This window comes from Gavialis gangeticus, unplaced genomic scaffold, assembly GCF_001723915.1.
Source record: "Gavialis gangeticus isolate Ggan-Ray unplaced genomic scaffold, GavGan_comp1, whole genome shotgun sequence".
Lineage (NCBI taxonomy): Eukaryota > Metazoa > Chordata > Crocodylia > Gavialidae > Gavialis > Gavialis gangeticus.
Window position 1 is genome coordinate 111572714 of NW_017729025.1, and position 25362 is coordinate 111598075.

General features: G+C 41.7%; 1 protein-coding gene across 1 annotated transcript in view; it reads left to right on the plus strand.

Moving 5' to 3' along the window:
- Positions 1-25362, plus strand: part of FBXO3 (F-box protein 3) — a 36210-nt gene that overhangs the window by 7841 nt on the left and 3007 nt on the right. The window contains exons 2-10 of the mRNA XM_019519412.1: positions 4359-4448; positions 7040-7203; positions 9440-9554; positions 12776-12980; positions 16756-16801; positions 19220-19304; positions 20235-20357; positions 21128-21243; positions 22631-22821. Of these exons, the coding sequence (XP_019374957.1) occupies positions 4359-4448; positions 7040-7203; positions 9440-9554; positions 12776-12980; positions 16756-16801; positions 19220-19304; positions 20235-20357; positions 21128-21243; positions 22631-22821 (1135 nt within the window). The remainder of the gene's footprint in view (positions 1-4358; positions 4449-7039; positions 7204-9439; positions 9555-12775; positions 12981-16755; positions 16802-19219; positions 19305-20234; positions 20358-21127; positions 21244-22630; positions 22822-25362) is intronic.

Sequence of the window (25362 nt, forward strand, 5' to 3'; positions counted from 1 at the left end):
TGTAAGATTGGGCTACTCAGATAAAATTAGTTTAACAAATCCAGGAACAAGAAGTGCAGAATGTGGAGCTGTGCCCTGAAGTGTAGTGATCCTGAAGAGCAGCAGTTGGCAACCTTTTGCAGGTTGTTGGGCCAGAGGTAGGCAGGTACTAGGACCCCCCCCCCCGCTGTTGCCAGTTCTCCTTGTGGAGGCACGGGAAGAACAGCCGTACTCACTGAAGATCTGCAGTGCCAAAAGCTCATGGCTGTGGGCTGGATCCAGTGGGTCTGTGGGCTGTAGGTTGTTGAAGAGGATTAAAAGAGCATAATGGGCACAACTTGGCTGCTAGTATGATGTTGTGGTGGAAAGAGTGAAAGAAGTGGATGTATAATATGAGTAGTGATAGGGGTGGAGTGCCATTCCTTTTTTTTTTTTTAACATCTATAAGTAGCATTGATGAGACTGGTACTGGGCAGTTTGTATTGAAAAATTGGAAAGAATACAGAGAAGAGCCACAAAATTGATTTAAGGGTTGGAGAAAATGTCTCAAATGAGACTTTTGGAGCTTAATCCACTTGATTTGTGAGAGGTCATGGGGTTAGGCTATAAAACTACATCCATATATGTATTGGGTACGGAAGACTTCTTCAAGCAAGTTGAAATGGGTATAATAAAAATCAATAACTGGATCCCAAAGCTGCACAAATTCAGATTAGAAATTGGACGTGTCCTATATTTATTTTTAACCCATGAAGATTGTGGAGGATTTCCATCCCCAGTCTCTTCCCTGTTTTTCCTGCTAGCTTTTTTCCCCTCTATCATTGTCTTCTTACTGGTTGCTAAGCAACCAGCTCGGCCTACGTGACCTGGACCAGGTAAGAGGGGCGTGAATTTTCCTTTCTGTTCTAAGCGGAGACCTCATGGCCGGGGAGGAGGGCCAGTATCCCCTTTCACTCCACCATGTAGTGATGATGCTTTTCAAATTGGTTGGCTAGCAGCCAACAACTGCTGGCCTTCATTGGGCCCCCAAAGGTGATGTCAAAAGGTTTATATAAGCCAAGACTGCCCAGGAGGTGGGGCAGAACAGCTATGATGAAGACACACTCAGGAGCTGAAACATCTGCTGCTCTACTCACTTCAGCATCTTGAGCGAGAAACTGCTGAAACCTATCTAGATGTATAGCTTGCTGTAAAGTAGATGCGTGATCAAAGGCTACCTAGCCACACTGTTTGCTTTAGGGTTATTCTGTAATACTTCTCTATTCTGCACCCTTCCCCAAGCCTTCCCTCTGAGCCAATAAAGTTTTTCACTGTATCAAGTGTGGTGGACTTGTTGGGAGAGGCATGCCTTTGTGTCCCCTTGGTTCGGCTGACTAAGGGAGGCTACCTTTTGTGGTTCAGGCTAAAGGAAGCAGCCCAAGCTTTTGCAGTGGGTCCAGCACCCTCAAGGTCTGCAAGGCCTGTGTACCCCAGGGGACACATGCCCGAAGACAGACCAGATCCCTTGGGTGATGGCAGCGATACCCCTAGGCTTGTGGGTGTGCTCCGGGGAGGCACTCCTGGCTTGGCAGGTGGACCGTGCAGTGAGCTGGGTAGCTCAGCTCAGGAGCACCCCCTACTGGCCTGTCACAAAGATAACTGACTGTTGGAACAAGCTACAGGGGTGAGTGGAGGATTTTCCATTTTGATTTGATGTCATCAGATCAAGATTGGGAATGCCTGTCTGGAAGTTATTTTAGCTGGACACAGGATTAGGTTCTCTGCAGGGGAAATGGCTGAAATTCAATAGCCTGTAATACCCGAGAGGTTCAAACACCTGAATTGACCTTACATTATGCATCTATGAAAAATAAACCTATTTTTTTGCCTTTTATCACTGAACATGTCATTGATGCATTGTCATATTTTCTTATGCCTTATGTTTCTGCTGCTCATAATGCTGTCCCCTGTGCCCATGGCATTAAAATGTTCCTTATTACACCTGTCTTATCACTTTGAAACTTTTTTGGCTCCCCATGTGCCAGTGTTGTACAGTGCTGTGTGCTATTGCTGCATCACTTTTTTTTGTTGTTACACTGCCACTGCATGAAACTGATTTTGCAGGCTGGAGGCAGAACATTTTGCAGGTCTGTGGGTCTTGGAAGTAACTTCAGATTTTATAGCTCCATCTGTAGTCAAGTTTTACAAGAGACAAGATACTGTATTAAAATCAGAATGCTCTCAGAAATACAATATGGGTGGCAACCATGACTTAGTTGCGTGTGATTGTTTAACTTCAGGGGGTGATGCTACCTGCAATTAATTGACGTGGTTTCATGTCAGAGTTAGAATGTAAGAGTTGATTCCCTTTTGAAATGGCTCTAAGTGTACATGTGTCCATACCTAGAGAGATTGAGATTGGTTTGTGAGATTGGCTTGTTTTGATAAAAATAGTTTGATAAATCCAAGAACGGGAAGTGCAGAATGTGGAGCTGTGTGCTGGAGATCAGTGACTCAGAAAAGCAGCAGTTGCTGGGCCAGAGGGACCCAGCTCAGCTCAAAAGTTCTTTATCAGATTATGTCCATTAGATGAGTGTCTGTGGTATCTTGCGGTATAGTAGCATATCTGCTCTAGAGTTAGAAGTTAAAAAAAATAAAATAAAAAGGGAGGAGTAACAGATTAAGCAACCATGGAAACATTTCTGACTAAATTAGGTTGGGGGAAGGAAGGATACCTGTTTTTCTCAGGTTAAGACTATTTTTTATCTCGCCTTGCATCCATGTCTAGGCAGATCTGAGGGTTATCTACAAAAGAAGCCAGCATTCATGTTATTAATGTGGATAAGATCTTGCTTAAGAAATCATGTTGCATGGAGCACATTAACCTTAATCTATATTCTGAGGCATCAGATTCAGGGAAAATAAAAGCTGTTCCTAAAATCTGTTATTTTTTCTGTAAAATGGCTTGTTCAGAGGATTTTTTGGAATTAATCATTAAAATTAGTATTTGATAAAGCTTTGCCATTAAGCAAAGGTTTGCTGTGGTTTGAGTTCCAACTTTGTACAGTTGCTTGCAACAGAACAGTAAGCTTAATAACTAATATTAAAGAAGTTTCTGAACACTTCTATTCCTTACTTTACGGATAGTATAAATAAAGGTACATTCCAGTTTAAAAATATAATCCAGTTAATGTTTCCCAATTTAGTCTGCAAAAACCTACCATGTCTTCTTCAAATTCCTTCTTTATCTGTAACCTGCATTGTAACTCAACTACTGTTTAGGCAGGTAGTTTAGGAATTCTCTTGTGTACTTTAAAATTAAAAACCAAAAGAAGGAATAAAACTATGTAATGGTACAGATGTTTAATCTCCAGTAGCAACTTCCTTGGAGCACTTTAACCCTGGCTGTTCTACGATTATTTTTCTCCCTGAGCAGCCATTTTTGATCCAGGAGAAAAAAACCTGAACATCTATATTGGGGTGCCCAACCTTTTTGAATGTGGGGCTGGATCATGAACTTTTTATCACCCAGTGGGCTTGTGAGCCATATTCAGAGAACTCACAGGAAGCGGTATCGCATCACCCCCCCAGAAACGAAAGTACAGTGTTTACTTTCATTTCCCATCACAGCACCTTGGGCCTCAGAAAAAGCCTTGGAGGGCCGCATGTTGGACAAGCCTGATCTATATGTTTTTGCTTTCGACTGGGAAAGCAGAATTTCTCCTGGTAGAAACTCACTGTCTGTACTTAGCCAATGTTTATTATTTCAGGGAAGGTGAAATAAGATCTTTTTGAGGATGGATGAAGGGAGAATCCTAGAGGGCATAATTGTAGTTTGAGTATCTGTTTGATCAAAAATGTGGTTTGTTACCACAACTTGTACCTCTTCTTGACAGGCTTGTTTTTAACATACCTTATTTACTTGAATCCGAGATGAGGGTAAACCTCCCCTTCAAATCAGCAAGGAGGAGGGAAAAAAAGTCTTGTCTTGGATTTGAGTACTGGCTAAGGGCAGGCCAGGATACATGGGGTAGGGGAGCAAGGAGTGGGAGTCTGGTCCGTCAGCCCCTACCACTAAGATGACCTTCAACTAGTTAGATTATATACATGGGAAATTGTAGCAAATCCATCATTTTCCCTGTATAGAATCTAATTACTAGGAGGGGGTCTTCTTAAATTTGAAGTTGTCTTGGTTTCTGTATATAGTACTCTTATCAGCCATGTTAATCATACAAGTCTAAGCATAATGTATAAAATTTCTCACTTTTTAAAATTGGTTGAAATTTTATAACTTTATGGGTTTTTTCATGAAGTACAATATTTAATATCATGCCTTATGCTTGTCCTTTGTTGTTTTACTGATTTGTATAATCAGACTTACTACTGGTGTGTTTTTATAGCTGCTGCTATTTAAGTCGAAGATTAAACCAGCTATCCAGCCATGATCCATTATGGAAAAGACATTGCAAGAAATACTGGCTTATATCTGAGTAAGTATGGATAGTATTTTTGTGAACAAAAATTTGATGGCAGAAGAAATTTTTAACTAGTTCAGCTGGGCAGCATCACTATCTCAGATGATGGTCTGTTGGTACAATATCACCAGAGTTGTTAGAGAAGCTTTATGCGACATGAGTTGAACAAAGCTGGTGTTATCATCAGAATGTACTTGTAGACAGTTATTTAATATTGTACTATTTCTTATGTACATGCTGGGTTGAGGCCCTCTAGTGCAGGAAGCTAGCTAAGTAATATTTACAGTGCCATAAATGTGTGGGGAGTCTTGGATTAAATGTTGTTTGTATTCCACAGAGTATACAAACTAACACCATTATCCTGCAAACTGCACAGATGACACTTGGCTTCATCAGACTTTCAGGAATGGGACCTTGGCACAGACTGGGGGTGGGCGCATAGGCTGGATCTGGCCTGCCAATTGATTGTATCCAGCCTGTGTCTGCCCCTGCGGCACTCTGGATGGTGCTGAGCCCTTCCTGCTCTCACTTCATGCCTGCTGATGGAACTGGCCCAGCCTATACATGCAGTGCTGCTGTCACAGCAGTCACCTGGGTGCTGCTTGGCTTCTCATACCTCCAGCTTCTCCCCCTCTCCTCCGACTCCTTTCCTTGCTTCACTGCTCCAGGTAGCATGTAGGGCTGGGAAGCGGCAGTGGTGCTGGGCGCCATGTGCCCAGCTAGGCAGAGGGGAAGCTGCAGCCAGGCAGCTCCTGCCCCAGCTGCGGCGCTCTAGCTTCAGCTGCTGGCCTTCTTTCACCCACTTGGTCACCCACAGGTGCCTACTCATCACACCACCTGCGGGTGCACCTGCCCTGCACCGCCTGGGCAAGCTCTGCTGCACATGCCTCCTGCCCCCTGCAACCCGCAGCTGGCTCCTGGGATCTAGTGGGCAGGCATCCCTCCTCACATGTAAACCCCCCACCCCCGACACCCTTCTTCCACAATACACAAGAGTAAGACTTTATTTTGAGCTATTATGCAATTACCTCTATATATACTACTTAATTTTGTCCTGATTTGTGTTTTTTTTTTTAAATTTTTTAAAATAAAATTAAAATATATTATAGTAGATATTTGATTTTTAGTATATGATTTATTTTTTATCTATACTTTGTTAAAATGATATCTTTTGAAAGATTTTGTGTGTGTGGGTCTTGACAGCTCACCAAAACTCGTTAAGTGGCCTGCCAGCCAAAATAATTGCCCACCCCTGGCATAGACAAAACTTGGCAAGTGATGGTGACCAATGAAGTGTGAGAGCAGGGAAATGGGAAGGCAACGATCATTAAAATTATTGTTCACAAATATTTGACATCTTTATAAATACAATGACTGCATATTTAAATTTCTTGGGTTAATTGTATTCTATATATGTTCTTATTTAAAGTAGGAATCATTAAATACAAAAAGCAACCTTACTGTATTTGGAAAAATCATATTTCTTAGAGGAGAGAGGTCTGTTCAAGTAGCACATTGCATCTGAAAGCTGTAGTATTTGTAGTGTCTTGGCTTGAATAGCTAATATGGTGGGAAATATGCAAAGAGAGTGAATTCCATTGTCAGCCCTCTCTCTCAGCTTCTATGGAGATGTCAGTCTCAATCCTTATGAATGAGAACTGTCTGGTATCATTGCACCTCAGCTGAGTGATCATTCAGGATGTCCAGGTTCTTTACAGCTCAGGATCTCCAATTCCTTGAGGAGATAGTCGTATACCTTGGTGGAAGAACCATGCGATTATACCTGAGTCTTGTGAATACCAGTGCTCGCCATATGGTGGTCTGCTGTCAATTCATATTTTTGTATAAAAAGGCCTAGAGGGAATACCTAGTTTTAAAGTTCCTTTCAGTGATTATTTTGATCGTTCTAAGTTTGTGAGGGGTTCATGTTTTTTAATGAGAATAAATACTACACGCATTGTCAGTAACCAAGCGCATCTCCCTTTTCTGATAAAGGTCTCAGAAAGGCTTTTCTTTTGTTATACCAAAAAGAGTTGGTTAAAGTGCTAAACCTTACAAGTTCTATGTTGTGTTCTGTGTATGTGCCCTTTCAGATTTAAATTCAGTCCCCAGTATTTGCATTTTTATTTTAAAACACGAGGTGTTTAGTGCTATTCAGCAAACAAAAATTGAATCCCACATCAGTTTCTAATGGACAATTCTTGTTGTATGTGGTACCTTTTGTTGTATGTGGTGCCTCATCTGCAGAGGAACTTTCATTTTGTGACTTGGTTTCTGGTCCTACATTTTACTTACAAAATGGTCCTGTTTTAAGAGCCCACTGCACTTACCTGTGATCTGATCGAGTGTCCTTTAAATTCTCAGCTTTAAAGTGTCCTGTCTCTTTTAAAAAAAATACTATGTCTTAATTTTCCCTGGAAAAGATAACTGATCAAAATGTCAAAAACTGGTAAATCAGTATATTAATATGTTGGATTCTTGTCAGAAAGAATTCAACATATGTAGCTTAATGTGATTTTTAAAAAGTGTTTCTGGCTATATTTATTATAGCAGTGTTGATATTACTTGATGGAAACAAAAGATTTTTATTGTTCATGTCTCTTCAGGGACGAGAGAACTCGGCGAAATCAGACCTGGAAGGCTATCTTCAAAAGTTTCTACATTGACTTAGGAAGATATATTCAGTATTATGCTATGCTGAAAAAAGCCTGGGATGATCTAGAGAGATACCTAGGGCAGCGGTGTCCACGGATGATTGGTTCTTTGAAAGGTACTGTGCAAATTCATTCTCTTTTTATTATAAATCCAAGGTAAACTTATAGAGTGTGTTTTATACTCATTCCATCTTTAAAGTACTTGATGTGAGCTGAAATACCAGCTTTTGATAAATGGAATCTCCCCCTCCACAATTATTCCTCTCTTTTGGATGTGAACTTATTCTGCCTTTTCTTTCTCATGGAGTTCACAAGCTTAAGCAAGCATGAGTTCATGACATTTTCTGACATTCTTCATATCATGGCCCAAGTGAGCCAAGTAGAAGGCAGGGTAGATTTGCACCATATAGACTTAATAAAGACGATAAATAAATATACAGCACAAGCTTTCATGGGCTGAAGTCTACTTCATCACATGCTGTAAAAGGACATGCACGAAGCAGTGTATAGGAAGGAGAGAAATTTTAATACAAAAGAAGATAAGGGAGGGGGAGAGGAGCAAGAAAATGAGGTTCAGATATGAGTCCCCTTAACAGAAGTGGCTTTTTGCCAGCCCTGTCTTCCTTAAGTCAGTCTGGAAGCACAAGTGTTTTAGCAGTTCACAATGTTATGTTCTTGGCCTGCAGGAGAGATGTTCTTAAGCGTTTGGGACCCAAAACATCCTAGGTGAAAACAAACATCTACATTTATATAGGAAACTGTTGTTATTGGTGCAAATTCCAGAATATAATAAAAATTGTCCTTTCTCTGTGCCTTCCTGAGTTCTAAACTGATCACTGTCCTGCAGTGGTGCACACACTCATTGTGCCCAAAGGCTACGGCAGGGATTGGCAACCCCTGGCACACTTACCAGATCATGTCATGCAAGGCCATTTTCTTTGGATGCCACAGCCGCCTTGGGCTCTGGGTAGCTTCTGTCAGCTGGGAAGCTATAAACAGCTGCATGGGGTTCTGCAGCCCCAGCACCAGTTCTGTGGCTGTAGCAGCTGTGCACGCACCTCTGGGCACATGGCTGGGAAGGGACCTGGGGCAGCGCAACCCTGGCTCCTCCCCCACTGTCTCCCAGAGGCATGTGTGCAGCTGCTGTCAACATGAAGCTGGTGCCAGGGCTGCAGAGCCCGGCACAGCTGCTTTCAGCTTCCTGCTACTGCTGTCCAGAGCCTGGGCTGGCTATGGAAGGCAGCTGAGAGGCTCTAAACAGCTGCACTGGGCTCTGGAGCCTTGGCACTGGCTCCATGGTAGTGGCAGCAGGTGCATGGTGGGGAAGGGACTAGGGAAGCACAACCCTGGCTCCTCCCCTGCCGTCCTCCTGGAGGCACAGGCAGGCACGGCTACTGTGGAACTGATGCTGGGGCTACAGAGTTTGGCACAGCTGTTTGCAGCCTCCCAGCTGCCTGCTAAAGCTGCCCAGAGTAGTCGGCTATGGCAGGCAGTTGGGAGGCTTCAAACAGCTGCGCTGGGCTCTGGAGTCCCAGCATTGTCTCCCTGGCAGCAGCGGGTGCACACATGGTTTGCAGCACATGGTGGGGAAGGTGTTGGGGCAGCGCAACCTTGGCTCCTTCCCTGCCGTCCACCTGGAGGTATGTGTGCAGCCACCGCCAGCAGTGAGGATCAGGCCCCTTGAAGCACCCCCATCTCTGGCATGCCAAATTGAGGTGTGGGTGGATGTTGGGGTGATTTTTGGCACTCCAGCCAAAAACGCTGCCAACTCCTTGGCTATAGTATCTCTTTGGGGTGGGGATCAAAGGGCAAGGAGCTGTGGCTGTTGTGCATTCAGCATTGCACTTACGTGACACTGCCATTTCTTGTTTGGGCAGTGGCATATATGTCATGTTTTAGTATGGTATGACCTGGCACCATACTTGGTTAATACAGACCTAAAGAAGGTGCCATTCTATTGAGTGACCCCTGGTTTCATGTGTATGTGTTAATCCAGGGGCGGGCAATTATTTTGGGCAGAGGGCCACTTACTGAGTTTTGGCAAGCCATCGAGGGCCACATGATAGGCAGCCAGGGGCAGATAAATATTAATTTTCTAAATTTTTTAAGGGCCCCGCGGGCTGGATAAAATGACCCGGCAGGCTGCATTTTGCCCACCCCTATGTTAGTCCTTCTATGCTACAGAACAGTAGCCTGCTATTGAGGTAAGTGGTAGGTGGTAAACTTGCTATTTGCTTGAACAAGGTGGTTACAAATGTAGACTTTTTTATTTATAATGTGTGAAACCTTAGATTTTTGTTTTTGGTTGTCTGAATCTACAACCTAAATTTCTTGTGTTTATATATTTTGCAGATAGTGTGCAAGAGGAAGACCTAAATGCTGTGGAAGCACAAATAGGTTGCAAACTCCCTGATGATTATCGATGTTCATTTCGTATTCATAATGGACAAAAGCTAGTTGTTCCTGGGTGAGGAACTAAAACTACTTATCAGCTTCAGTGTTTTGTCCTAATGACTGCTTGCAGAGGTAACACCCCCCCCCAAACACAGTGCTTTACTTTAAACTTGGCATATCCCCATGCTGAGTCCCACACATGCTGTGAAGAGTCAATGTGTTACTTCAAATTGGTTCGCTTGATGCCTGTAAAGATTGGGTGCTTCATTGAAGCTTTTTTGGCACTTATATCTAATAGCGGATTGAATCAGCTTTAGCTAAGAGCACCAAAGAGCCCTGCTGGTGCGCCTGATCTTTACAGATGTTGCAGACTCAGACTGAAGTAATGTGCTGCTGTTTCTGGTAAAGCGCTTTTCTAAAAAACATCTGCAAGCAGCCTTACTTTCTCTATGGTGCTGTTTTTATTAGAGTTGAAAGTAGATTGAGGGTTGAAATGTTTTCTAACAGCATTGAACATTTATTGCTGAATCTGGTCAGTATATTTTTTGCTTCATTCTGCCTTTCAAAAAACAAAGTGCATGTTTTTTTTCCCAAGGCTATATATATATATATATATATACACACACACACACATAATACTGTATACATTTTGCTCTTTGCAAACAAAAAATAGCAATATTGTTATGAAAATAAAAGCATATTGAATTTATCTTTTTAACCATAAGATATTTAGTTTTGCAAGTGACCTATTGTAGCTCCATATCTTTCAGCCATAGTAATAATGTATCTTCAAGCCTCTTGTATTTGGCTTGGTTGGCTAAACGTGATGTGAACTGACACGGGTACCAAAAATAGTCACAAATGGCAATTTCAAAAAAGATGGGGAAACTCGGATAGAGTGGTGATTGAGTGAGTGAAGTGGTGGATGCATGTAGTTGTATCACTCTGAAATCTCAGTGGATAAGGGGAGTAGTGCCTTCTTAGTATCTTTTCTTTCTTAATCTTAGACTACAACTCCAGTAAGACCATAGAGGGTTCTAAGTATAACTCACAAATCTGTTGGATCCTGGCTTAATATTACTACTTTCCAAGCTACGCTTTCAGTGACCACATTGAAAGGCATGAACATTTATTGGTGAATCTGGTTAGTATTACTATGCACTGATGCACATTTTCAGATTCGTCATGTGAGTCCTGTTCTGTTGACAGTACTTTAGAATAACTAGAACTTCATGTGGAAAGAGTTGGCTCTTTTTTTGTTCTCTAATGATTGATGCTCCCTCTAATACAAGCAAAAGATGTAAGAAATCCACACAGGGTTTTTGTTCCTAGTTTCAGTTTCTGCTGTGTGGGATCCCTTGCTGTCAGTAATCTTCCATTAGAATTGGAATGAAAGACTTTTCCTTTGGCCCATCAGACGTATCTTTTACCAGTCCTTCATAGACATTAGGGCTGGAAGGGACCTTGGAAGATCATTGAGTCCAGTCCCCTGCCCCAGAGCAGGAAGTCAGCAGGGGTCATACGATTCCAGCAAGATAAACAATTTGCTCTTGAAGGCATTCAGTGTAGGCCTTTCTTATCATTTGTACAACTAGATCTGTCATCCGTGCTGTCCTCAAATTGGGCTCCTATACATGTGCAGGGAGGCTGCTCCAACGTGCTGTAAATTATAGTGTATTGAAGCAGACTCAGTTAATAGAATCTGCTGGATGGTGTTAATTACCATACTCCAGCAGACTCCAATGTCATGTGTATCGGCATCCCTGAGCTGAAAAATGGCAGCAGTGGTACATTTTAACTAAAGCTCGTTTAGTGAGCTTTAGTTAAAGCGTCTCTGCTGCCTTTTTTCAGAATGGGGACACTGATGCATGTGACGTTCCAGGTGCTTTAATTAGTGCAGTTCTTGGAGCTGCGTTAATTTAAAATACCTGTCTCTCTCCCTCCTTCCCTGTTCCCCACCCCCACCCAGCATGTCTATAAATGACTGCTATGTCTTAATCATTGTAGTAGTCTTTCTCAACATACGCAGTCTTGCTTTATTCATACATATTCAGGATGTTGTTGCAGTGATTGCTTTTCTAGCCTATTGCTTTGACCTTGTCACCTCTCTGTTGGCATTCTCCCACTAGCTCGTTCTCTATTGCATCAAGCATAAGCTGCTTGTCTTCACTTTATCCATGTCTGTCTATCGTTTATATCTCTTGCCTTCAGTTAACTAGTGATGCTAACTTCTATTGCCCACTTGTTAGATTTTCAGACACGTGCCTTCATAATTTCTCCTATGCTTCATAGGATTGTTTTAAAGAAGCTGCCTTGAAACATCTGTAAAGACACTTAATTATTTTTAACACTGTCCTTTGCTATAATGCCTACAAAAAACCCCTTTGGTATTGGTTAGGCTGTTGATATGCTGATACCACTTTCTGTTGTGCTGATCAGTATTGTCCTATTTGTTCTTGTGCATCCGTGTCTGTTTGTATTCTGGTCCCTGACTAGGACACGCACACACACTTTCCTAGTATGACATAGGCCTCCCCTACTCCTGCATGACACAGAAAATGAACAGGGCAATGTTACTCTATTAAATCACTTGGCATATAGACAGATGTAACAACTGTGTTGGTATCAAATGATGGTGATATAAACTGTAACTGTTACATCTTGCATGCTTCTGTAGGGATCTAAGTGTAGCAAAACAAATTTAGGCAGGGTAAAAAACAGTGATTTAGCAAACTTACATTGCTATAGGATTCTTCAGAGATGCACTTGGATCAAAACAATAGATGTGTGTTTTGGAGGAGCACTTTCCCTCCTAGTTCAAAGCAGTTAAACGGGGGCTTTTCTATACCCTTACTCTTTTTCTTTAAAATATTAAATTATTTCAGGCAAAAGATTCTACCTGAGTCTGTAGGAAATCCTATATCTAGACTTTACTGGCTGTAAGTATTGGGACTAGAAGTATAGATAGATCAGTGATTCTCAAGCAGGGTGCTGCAAGATCTTTTGAAGGCTGCCATGAAGTTTGAGAAGATAAGCAAGGTATGAGAAGATGAGCAGGTAAGCACAGGCTTAGGCTTGTCTCTGCAAGGAAGTAAGCGCTGTAATATGTACAGTTTTCAAATAGTGCCACTCAATTCACAAGTTTTGGAGAGGTGCCACACATCCAGAAAGGTTGTGAAACACTTAAAATTCATAATTATTCAAGTAGAGTTAAAAAAAAAAAAAAAAATCTTTGCTATGAACTAAGTATTCTTTGTTTCTGTGTCTTTTTTGTTCTTTCTGTTGGGTGCTAAGGTTGATGGGAAGTATGGCACTGTCCAATCACTATCGTTCTGAGGATTTGTTGGATATCGACACAGCAGCTGGGGGTTTTCAGCAGCGGCTAGGTCTGAAACAATGCCTTCCTCTAACCTTTTGCATTCACACTGGCCTGAGTCAATATATGGCACTGGAGAGTGTGGAGGGTCGTAATAGACATGAGATCTTCTACCAATGTCCAGTAAGAAAGAAAAATGTTTTTATATTTGTACATGTACTTCCTAATAAAACTGACATTGCTCCTTTGTATTCCATAAAGTTCTGAAATATAAAAGGTATGCATAATTTAGTGTTTTTATACCCAGAGAGCATATCTTGGGGAAAATTACTTAACCCAAGAATGTCTCAATGACATAGATTACCCAAGAAGAATGCTTAACACACAGTGTAGCGGTGTTAGTGTGAAATATAGTTAATGATTATAGTGACTTGTAAGCAAATTTCACATAATGGACTAAAGGCATCCCTGTGATATTTCATTTAACTTGATGGTACCATGCCAGGTATGAATTTGTCCCAGTTTAGTATCAAGACACACTTTTTTGGTGGCAGTGTGTAATGTTTGTTCTAACAAAGCATCAGTCCTCCATAATTGAGGTTTTTAAAAATGACAAAAATTGAATCTTATTGAATGCTGCAAATTCTCTTCAAGGTGCTGAAGTCATGGATAGTATAGAAAGCCCTCAAATCAGAGTCCAGCTGTTGTAATTTTGCATTGGCTTAATGCCATTGATTTCCATGGATTTACTTCTATTTGCTTTGACATCAGAGGAGAACCAGGCCCTGAGTTTTTCCAAACAGCATTGCTTACTCCAGGAATTACAGTATAGAGTAGGGCTGTGCGAAGCAGCACCATTTCGTTTCGACTCTTGTTTTGCCATTTCAGTGAGACTGTTTTGTTTAGTTTTGAAAGTACTGTTCCGTTTCATTTCATGGAAGCTTTGAAACGGCTGTTTCAACGTTTTGCCCATAGGCTTTAATGGGGAAGCACAAACTGCCTATAACTCTGTCATTTCTTGCCTGATTCAGATGAAACATGGAGGGATTGTAGTCCCTTCTGAGGACACAAAGTCTCCCAAGTTCCAAGCACATAGGTGCAGAGGTTTCAGGGAAACTGCACCTCAAACTGTTCAAAGCAAAACTTGTAACACTTGCCAGCGGTGGCAGCCTCCTGTCATCTGGCCCACGCATCCGGGGGCCTGCACCCCTGGGATGGCTGCAGGGCTGTGCCAGACTCCTCCCCGGGGGTGCAGGACCCCGGATCTGTGTGCCAGATGACAGGAGGTTGCTGCTGTCACCTGGGACTGGCACTGGGCACTGCATGCATTCAGCGCTAGGAAGATTGGTGCTGCTGCTGGTCCCAGGTAGCAGTGGCAGCCTCCTGTCATCCGGCGTGCAGATTGGGAGCCCGCGTCCCTGGGAGGAGTCCGGCACAGCCCTGCAGCCCTCCCGAGGGTGTGGGCCCCCAGATCTGCACGAAGGATGACAGCATGCTGTTGCTGTCGCTGCTGGCTGGGGCCAGCAGCAGCACCAATCTTCCCAGCGCTTGGCACGGGCTGTGCTCAGCGCTAGTCCCAGCCAGAAGCAGTAGCTGGGACTAGGCCCTGGAAGGAGTCTGGCACAGCCCCGCAGCCCTCCCAGGGTGCGAGTAAGCGCCTGATCTGTGTGCCGGATGACAGGAGGCTGCTGCTGCTGCCTCGGACCGGTGCTCGGTGCAGCCTGCGCCAAGCGCTGGGAAGACCCCACTTGCCCCCGCTGGGCAGTGTTTGGTGCGGCCACTGACTGGAATCCACGCCATGCTAGCCTGTGGTGGGGCTGCTTCACCACCGCCTCTGTGCTGTGGGGCTGTGCCAGACTCCTGGATTGTGGCCCCCCGATCTGTGCACTGGATAACAGGAGGCTGCCATTGCTGCTTGGGGCCAGTGGCAGTACCAATGTTCAAGGCGCTTGGCGCAGCCCATGCCCAGTGCCAGTCTCAGGCAGCAGCAGCAGCCTCCTGTCATCTGGTGTGCCAATCGAGGGCCCGCACCCCTGGTGAGAGTCTGGCACAGCCCTGCAGCCCTCCTGGGGGTGTGGGTGGGCCCCCAACCTGCATGCCGGGTAACAGGAGGCTGCTGCTGCTGCTGGCTTGGACTGGCGCTGGGTACAGTTTGTGCCATGCTCTGGGAAGACTGCTGCTGCCACTGGCCCCAGCCAGCAGAGACAGCATGCTGTCATTTCGCGTGCAGATCTGGGGGCCCGCACCCCAGGAGGGTTGTGGGGTTGTGCCAGACTTCTCTCCGGGGGTGTGGCCTCTGAATCTGCATGCCAGATGACAGGAGGTTGCCGCTGCTGGCTGGGACCAGTGCTGAAGCCAAGTAAGCCTGGCTTTGAAACTTTCTAAATGTTTTGAGTGCCCTTCTTTCATTCTGAAGCTGTTTTGAAGGCTTTTGTTTTGTTTTGATTTCACTATTTCGAGTTTGAAATGCATCACAACAGCTTTGAAACTAAACACTTGGTGAAATTTTGCACAGCCCTAGTATAGAGTAAAACATTTTAGTTACTGTCACTCTAGTTGACTTTTCTACCATCAGTGTCCTTTTTATTTTAAGAACTGAAAAATAGTTTTTGCTACTTTTGCTCATGTCACTGAACCAGTACTGCTTCCTAGTCATCAACAGAATTATTTATTAAATTTATGTTTGTAGACTTTATACTATCAGGATGTGTCCACACGTTGCCATGTAGTGAAGCTGCTATGGTGCTATTCTTTAGTACTTACAAAACTCCATGTACGTGGCACACCGAGTGCACCACTATGGTGATGTGGCTGCCGATCACGTGTAGACCTGTGTGATCACTACGTTGCCATAGCTCGCCATATGGCGACATCATGCATCACCATGTCATCACAGGGTGACATGTCGATTTACCCTCAGTGGTGCCCAATTGAACTCAAGCTAATTTCACAGTTCCAGGTTGCATTTATAGTATTGGCAGTCCAAAATCTGCCTTTTGTAAAGTGGCAAATAAATGTGGAACCACATGAATGTGAATATGTTTATCTTCTCTCTTAAATACAAGCAAACTTCTTTAAACTTCCTTATTGGTCAAGTTGCATATTTAATTAAAACTTCAGTTAAGTAAAGTAATACAGCAAGATTAAGTCTTGAGTTCAAATGCCATTATTTTTGAAGCTTCAAGTTCAAAACTATTCTTGATCTCATTATGCTAAACTATTACAGCACATATTTGCTATTGTAGTTTTCAGATGTCTGCAGTAGTAAGGTAGAACAGATAATAATCATAGGTTTAGGTCATAATTTTGGACTAGAATTAAGCTAAATCCCCTTAAAGTCTTTAAAACTGCTAGCATAACTAATTACTAATGGGATTCACAGCAAATGCTGAAAGCAAGATGTAAAGAGCTCAGAGTTTTCCTTTGCCAGCCTATTATTGATCCTTAACCTGGTGGAGTTTTGTGGTTAATTTTCTGGAATGTAGCAGTGTGAGTTCTAGGCATGTGGCACTGGTGGGAGGTTTGGAAGCATGCTATTCTCTTTTTGAAAATTTACACTAACGCTAACCTACACTTTGCTTGGAAAATGTATTTTGAGGACTGGGAAAATTATTTAATAGTTTTGTTCATGTGGAGATTTAATAAGAAGGAAGTTTAATTCCACTTGATTATTTTTTAATCTTCAGATTATTATCCTAAAACTGATTTAAAATATTTTTTAAATGAAGAACAGAGCTTAATTTTTAAATGGTAACATATCATTGGAATGCCAATGATGGAGGCTGAACTAATTGTTTAAGACACTGCTTTCAATATCTCTCAGTGTTCCATTTGAATATTTAAATGAGAAAGCCAGGTATGAGTCTCTGGAATATAAAGAACTTGTTCAGTACGGTATATTTTGGGTATTGATTTTTGTCTTAAGGGTCTAATATATGTACTTATTTTCCTTTTCTAGGATCAAATGGCTCGTAATCCATCTGCCATTGATATGTTCATTACAGGTAAGGGTGCTTTGGAGCAAAATACCATTGCCAAGAAAACTTTGTTTAAAGTATTCAATAAATTCACACTCTTAAATTGCAAATATTAGTAAATAACGGATACCTGTTACAGTCTGGGTGGCATATGTTTACAACTTTGTGACCTGAGCAGAATAAGCACTCCATCTTGTCCATGTATTCTTATTACTGATCAAAACTGAGATGCACAAGTCTTCTGTATTAAAACTTGTCTTTCCATACATCTTGCTCTGAACCATTCAACACACTGGGCCGTCTGACAAGATGAGCATCAGACATTAAGGTGACTGTCAGGGAAGTCGTCAAACACAGACAATCAACATGGCATCTTTCCTGATGTGAACTTCCAGCTAGCATTTGCAGCTGTGTTGGGAAATTCAGTATATCCTGTCACTTAACAATGAAATATGTTTGATCAGTCCTGTAAAGAGAGGTCTTCCTGGCTTTCTCAGGTTGATTCTAACTGCAGTATACAGAGTATAAACAATGGGGAAGGAAATATTGCAAAACCATCTTTTGACTGTGTAATGCTTTATGATCATCATGGTGTACCATCTGCCAGGAGAGTAACAGCAAGATAAGCTAGATGAATCACTTTTTCATTAAGTGAAAGCAGTGTGATAATTTGGGAAACTAATGATAAATGTGCCTTAACTGCATCCTGAGAAGTGTGCTATCCTAATATAATGCCAGTGATCAGTAACCATTTTGGACAGCACTGTACTGCTGTTTTTCCTGGCTTAAATAAGAGGTAAAACGAGGGAAGCCTTATTTTCGCAGTTACTGTACAGTAGCTAATATAATTTAAGTTCATTTCCTAGCTTATTTTTATCTGTTTGTACCCTAGTGTTTTCTCAGATTTTAATTTTTATTCACTATGTATTTGCAAGCACATCTTTCATTCCACTCCAGAGCTTGCTGCACTTGCAGTGCTGAGTGAAGTAGTCTGTCATCTACCTTGATTCTGAATATATTGTGTGTTAGGACTTTTAGATGAAAGGAACTTTTAGAAAATTAAAATAATGTGGGTGTTTTTTCATTTTTAGATTTCATCTTGATAGAGAAGCACTATTTTAGAATTGGTGACTGTGCAGTGAGTGAGTTCTACTTGCCACAGTCTTTGTGGGCGCTAATTTTTAATTGTGGACCAATGTGGCATTGTAGTCATACGGCACACTCATTTGCCTACGAAAATTAAAGTTTAATGTGAGAAAAATATTTCTATATAACACTTGTTTTAAATAGCAGAGTGAATTAGTGCAACATATGCCCTCCGGTTACCTACCCATTCAAGGCAAAGATAGAATTTTTAAGTGTAGTTGGGTTGATGACAGAAGGCAAAAGGAGGGTAATTTTATGAGATTTCTAGATAACATGGCGACCCCAAAGAAGGAAGGATAGTACAAATGGTGGGTTTTTGCCTCTGGTAAGCTATATGAGCTTAATGAGATGAATAGATGGTGCTATCATTGCCACTTGTGCCAAACCTGGGGAGTTTGGCACAAGTGGAATAATATGAAATCGTTAATTTTAAAAATAACCCCCCCCCAGATATAAAGAGCTATGTATTATCCACTAATGGAAATCCATAGTATGTTGCTTGAACTGATTATATTTGAACTGGCCAAGGGAGGTCATTTCCATACAGGGTAAAATAGAATTGTTTTGAAAAATTTCTTTAATTAAAGGACTCCTTCAGCTCTGTCAACCTTAATCTATAACAGGCCCCATTTTTTGTTATATTTACCACTAGAAAAATCAACTTCTTTCAAAACAGCTGGCTTGCAGATTTGTTAAAAACCAAGTTCTCTATTGGGCGACAGGTGTGCATATTACTACATCTCTTCTACTGTGGAGCTTTGTTTTTGTGAATTAGTAGGGTTTTAAAGCTTAAACAAAATTGAGAGTAGATTTCCTAAAATACCATGTGCCCACACCAATTCTGTAAATCAAACCCAATAGTAGACCATCGCTTTGAGCAGGTAGAGTATTAGATTAGCAGTGGTGCAAAGTGCTTAGGAAGCATGTATAGTAATCATCTTAATTGTGAAAAACAATATCCCCTACTAGCAGCTATCTGAAAACAAGCTGGAGACTGACAACATGAGAATTGTGCTAGATGTTTCATAGTACAGCTAGATATTGTGCAGCCTTCAGGTCAAGGATCATCTCATCTTTAATATTAACACAGTAACGTGGAGATAATTGAGCAATTCATCTCCCAGCAAAGGTTGTCTGTCTGCAAATAGCTGAACAGATTAGAATATGGAATAACTGACTCACCAAGAAGATTTGGGAATCTATTATAGAGATATACAAGCTTCGCTGTTGTTTGTTATGTTTTCTGGCTCAGTTGTAAGCTTACCTGTCCTTGTGAAAATTTTTCCTTTTGGCATTTAGGTACTTCTTACTTGGAATGGTTCACTTCTTACGTAAACAAAGTTGTAACAGGTGGCTATCCTATCATCAGGGACCAGATTTTCAGGTAGTGTGACTTTGATCTATAGTACAGCATTATTACCAGGTGCAGATGTTAATTTCCTTAGAATTAACGTTTTTAAAAACAGTTGGGTGTGGTGGTTCATGGCATGAGGTTGGTGGGTGGCATATGGGAGGGATGTATGAAATAGGAGGTGGGAGTTGCAAAATTTGAGAGTTAAAGTAATCCTGCATTGTCACAAGAAGACTTGAAACCAGTAGATCAGATCGAAGGGATTTTATTATTATCCACCCTAATCCATTTCTTGTCTTGAAACTTGAAGTGCAAAATAACAGGGCTACTACTTACTAGTATGACTGAGATACAGTTGCAGTTTACTGATTGTAAACAAAAATGGTATTTACAGTTGCAGTTCTTCCAGTGAGCTGGTCTGTCCCTGTTAATACTAATGTTGCATTGAACACAACACTTCTGAGGAAGCTGAATTTGGAGAGAGGTTTATCCTCAAACTTAGAAGTGCAGTTGTCAATTCTTATACTTTTGTTACAGTTGCATATAAACTGCCCCATTTGGGACTAAAGGAATGTTCTCAGACATAAATGTAGGGTTTCTGAAATGTTTACTGCATAAAGATATACCTGTTTTTGTTTTGAAGTTGACCAAATTGGGCTTTTTTTGTATGTAAACATATCCCTCTATTTTAACACAAGCTTTGCACCATTGACTAATATATACACCAAAGGAGAGTTGACTAGAGTTATTCTGGATGAAGAAAAATATAAACTGTAAATATGCTGCATAAATAGGGTTTATTTGTTTTCTTTTACTGGCACATGTAGAGATTTTTTTTTAATGTCCTTTTAACCTCACAAAAATAGCTAGAAACTTGACATGTATCTATTATGAAAATTGAGTAGTTTTTGTTTGTTTGTATTGATCCCATGGAATTTGGTGAGATTTGAAACTCTTTCACAGGTACGTTCACGATAAGGAATGTGTAGCTACAACAGGAGATATTACTGTTTCTGTTTCCACATCTTTTCTACCTGAGCTCAGTTCCGTACATCCACCTCATTACTTCTTTACTTACAGAATCAGGTGAGGATAGTAAATGAGTTACCTTCTTTTGATGACAGGAAGAATCTTATGTAAGGGTGGAGCTCCCAGATCACTGCAAGTGTGTGCTCAGTAGTATAGTGAAGCATAGTCTATAAGGAGTTTGGAACGCAGCATGCAATACTCTAATTTTAATGTAATGTTAAAATGGTTATTGATGACCATGCCAAACCATGGGTTGGTGTTCGTTTCCTAAACCTATGTTTATTACTGAGAAGAAACTTCCCCAAAACAATATATAGCAAATGGAATTCCTTGCAATACTCCTGGCAGACAATACTCCATTGGCCTAAGGACATAGGCAGACAAAGTTCTTTGGGTAAATCTGATATCTTTTATTAGACCAACTCAGATAGTTGGAAAAATTCTTCTTTGCAAGCTTTTGGGTATAAATACCCTTTTTCAGGCTGAGGAAACATCTGCAGTTGGTATGTGCTCTTCCTGGATGGAATGAATAGTAAAGAAGCCAGAGGCTGCCTTTTCTTTCTTTCTTTACTATTCATTTCATCTAGGTAGAGCATGCACCAACTGCAAATGTGTCCTCAGCCTATGCCCTTGCAATACTCCTGTAAGGGAAACTGGTAAGGAAGAATAATAATGAAATGGAGGGAATGTGTCTGATCAAATTTGTATACCAGGGCTAGTTTAGTCTGTGCACCTTTCTCTAAGCAGAGTAGTGTTCAACATTTATATGATTGTTTTGTAGGCATGGAAATAATCTCTAAACATAAAATATTTAATTTGATTCATAGAATTGAAATGTCCAAAGATGCTCTTCCTGAAAAAGCTTGTCAGTTGGACAGTCGGTACTGGAGAATAACAAATGCCAAAGGTGATGTGGAAGAAGTTCAGGGTCCTGGAGTAGTCGGTATGTAACTCCAAATTAAATTCCATTTCAGCATTTTGGCATAAAAAGGTTTTTCACTGTTTTGTGTGCGAATTGTGCTCATCCATTCTTGCTAGTGACATTGGTTGATTCTGACAATCAGAAGATGGCAATAAGCCATGTCCCAATGTTGATTCTGTTACATTTTGTAGTGTCACATGCACATACTGTATTTTCTAAATTCAAAGATGATCCCGAATTTGAGATTTCCTCCCCCCCCCCATTAGATTTTATACATGGAAAAATTATAAATGTTATAATTTTTCCATGTATAGAATCTAATTTATTGATATTTAATTCATTCCCCCAGTACTGCAGGGGGAAGGTGAGGCTGAGACCCAAGGCTGTTGTTGGGGCAGGCACAAAGGAGAGTAAGGAAGGGAGAGGGGGGACCTACAGGCATCAGAGTGGCAACTGCCTGCCTGTCCCACCACCTACTCCCTACCACTTGCCCCACAATGCTCCCTCCACCTGCCCCAATACTGCCTCCCCCACCACCTGTCCCTTCACCTCCTCCTTATTTTGTTCTTATGCTGGCAAGCTCCAGCCCTGCTGAATCATTGAGCATGGGCCAAGCCCAGCCCTGTAGCAGTGACATGGAGTTGGCTGCAGCAGGGACAGAGCGTGTCAATACCAAAGCAAAAGTAAGCATTGGTGCGGGGGTGGGGGAGTGGGGAGATGTGGCACAGGGTGATAGCCTAGGTGTAGTAGGGGTCTGAGGCTGCAGAGGAGGAGCAGTAGGGGTCAGACAGAAGCTGTGGCTTCAGCCCAAGTTTGGTGCTGGAGCCGGAGCCACAGTAGCTTGCCTCCCTGCTGTCTCATACTCAATTCCAGGACAAGGGTCTTATCCCCCAACCCATGTTAAATAGTGGGACGGGGGGTGGAGAGGTGGCCACTCACCTTGAAATCAAGTAAATATGGTAAGTAAAAATTAAAACAAAATTATCTCTGTGAAAATGAAGTTAATTTGTAATTTTTTTTTACTTTCAAGTTGTTGACTAAATGTTTTCCATCAAAACAATCTACAACATGGTCATGGTTTGTACTTGTTCTATAAACTTACTGTAGTGATTGCTTCTCAGGGAGTAAGATGCTTATTGAAATGTGTGTGTGTTTAATAAATTAATGTGACTGAAACTTACATGAGAAAAGAGAATTTTCAGGTAACAAATGTAGAACTTTTCTATCAAGTTACATTTTCTTCACATGATACAATTAAAGCACTCCAAATCATTCATTACTAGCTCTGTGTTGTAGAGGACTCTAGCTGTAGAACTTTTCTTAGAAAACAATTGTTATAAGAGGGGAATATGTTTTATACACTTTCCTTCAAAACTCCAATTGTTCTTTATTAACTTTGTACTAACAGGAGAGTTTCCAATAATCAGCCCTGGTCATGTATATGAATATACCAGCTGTACTACCTTCTCCACTACTTCAGGATACATGGAAGGCTACTATACCTTCCACTGTCTCTACTATAAGGACAAGTTTTTCAATGTCACCATTCCCAGGTTTCATATGGTATGCCCAACATTCAAGGTGTCTACAGCACGCTTGGTAAGCAGAGATGCAGTTTATGCTGTTTCAGATTTTCCTTCTAACCTTTTATTTTTGTAGAAAATAAGATCAATGTTAGATTTCATGGGTAACATAACTTCCATACCTATTGACAAGGTCCAACAGACTCTGCAATGATGATGCTTCTTTTTTTTTTGTTTTTTAACTTGTTTCTTAATATTACTACTAAATTCTGTAACAGGCGGGCTTGAAGGATAAGAATTGTTGCAAAATCTGGAACTATACCAACAACTCTGGGGTTAGGAAGGAGAATTCCTCTTTTTACCAGTATGAATTCCTTTGAACTTTTGGGATGATCTTGAAGCCGAGTAAATAGAGTAGTGCAATTCAGTAGAATTCACCAGATTTTAATGTTTAACTATCAGCAGTAATCAGTCTTGAGATGATATCAGCATTTTAACAGTGTGCTCCCTAGGGAACTGTGCATAGGCCACTTGGATTAGAATACTAAATGCAGTAATAGTATTAGTAACAGAAGCTGTGTATACTTCTTAGTGGCAGTACATATCAGAAGCATTCTGTTATCTATATTGCCTCCCAAATGTATTAAAAATCTTCTGATCTGTAAAGATGTAAGCAGTATTGGACTGTCCAGTTTGAAGGAATTGTCTCTTTCCAAATGCCTTATTACTGTATTTGCAAGTAGTAGACAGTTAAACATAGCTAAGGGATTACAGGCATCAGAGCATAGTTTTTAAGGCTAGAGACAGACATTACACACAAACCGGGTTAAGTGATCAGAAACTGGTTTAAACCTGTAACAACAATCATTCATTGCACATAAACCAGTTTGAAAATGGCCAAAACTGGTTTGAGATAAACATGGTTGAATGTAGTATCAGACTTAAATCGGTTTGAGCCAAATCAGTTAAGCAGTGTCTGTTCCAGACCCCTTGCCTGGTCTAATTTAAATCAGAGACTCCTAGCATCCCGGCATGCTCTCTGGGCTGGGCTCTGCTCCAAGAGAGCTGGGCTGGCCCCTCCCCTTTCCTCTCTAGCCAGAACAGGTGGGGTGTGGTCAGGTGCTGGCCTGCCATGGCCCCTGAGATAAATTCCTCCCTCCATCCTGTCTCCTCCCCCTCCCTGGCTGGCAAGCCCTGTGGACCACAGCTGGGGTTTGCGAGCCCCAGCTGTACCTTGGAGGGTTGGAGGGGATTAATTCCACTGGAGTGTGGAAGAGAGGCAAGCTAGTCCTCTGTGTGTAGATCCAAGACCTGCACCTGTGAGCCCAGAGTTAAGACCTGCAGGACCAGACTGAGAGTTGGGAAGTGTTGGCAAAGACCTGACAATCATCACACATGTGCTGAAGGTGGAGTTAAGGGAAGTTGCAGACAGCTTCTGGTTGGAAGTTGCCCACCAAAGAATGCAGAGAGCTACATTTACATTATAAAGCAGAACCTGTAAAACTTAAACAAAATCTTACTGAATGCCTGGCTGTAAGGAGACACTCTGCCGTCAGGATTACTAAGACTTATGAAAGGCTTTCTCTTGTCTTCCTGCTTTACCTTTTAAGTTAGAGCAAGTTGTGTATGCTGTGTTACTGAGCTGTATCTTAGCTTAGGCATAGATAAGTAGTAGTTCCCTGTTGTATGCTTTGCAAATTGCTGTGTTCAGTACATGCTTGCTTCAGAGAGAGGACTTTTTTCCCATTCCCACTCAGTCTGGCAGCAGCTTCTCGCTCCCCATCTCTCAGGCTGGTGGCTGGCATCCTGTGAGTCCTGCTAGCCCCTGCTGGTGCTTAGCCACATCCCCCCTGCTCCAGCAGGGAAGGGTGAGAGACTTGGAGAGCGTCTCTCTTCCCTCCCCTTTGGCAGTGGCAGGCAGGAATGCTCTAGCACCCCCTGGCTTCTGGCTTGAGCCACTGCAGGCACATACCTGCATTTCCGATTTAACAGATAATGTCTGTCCAGTTATTAATTAGTTTAAGCTGTGCGGCTTAGACTAACTTGCAAAGAGTGAATCAATTCGGGCTCCGGCTTTTTGAATGTCTGTCCCTAGTTTAAGAGATATTTTTATTGAGGTTGTGGCAGAACTACACTTTCAAGAGAGGGGAGTTGGTTTTATTTTCTTTGCCTTTGTAACCAGTGTAATGGTGATTAGAGCTTTTAGTGAACACACATTTTATATATCCAAATTAATGTTGGAGTTTTTTCTTTCTGTGCAACCATGTTGTGGTTTGCCTTCTAAATTGGAGTGGCATTCTTGTTTGCTCATTGTAAGAGAATTTTAGTTAACAGACATTTTAACTGGTGAACTGAGAGTTGTTTTTGACCTTTTGTCCTTGAATAACACAGACAATGGAATTCTACCTGGTGACACATGCAGTAAGCCTAATACTTTAAGTGAAAGGCTATTCCTGTGAATGATTGTCTAATTGTAAGTTTTGGAAATAGCTGGTGGACTTTGGCAGTTGTTGTGCATCTACATTTTAACAGCTGTTGAGTTACAAAGCTGGAAATGGCTCCATTTACAGGTAGTTCAGAAGGAACTTGGAGATCTTGTTGGCTTAATTGTTGAGCT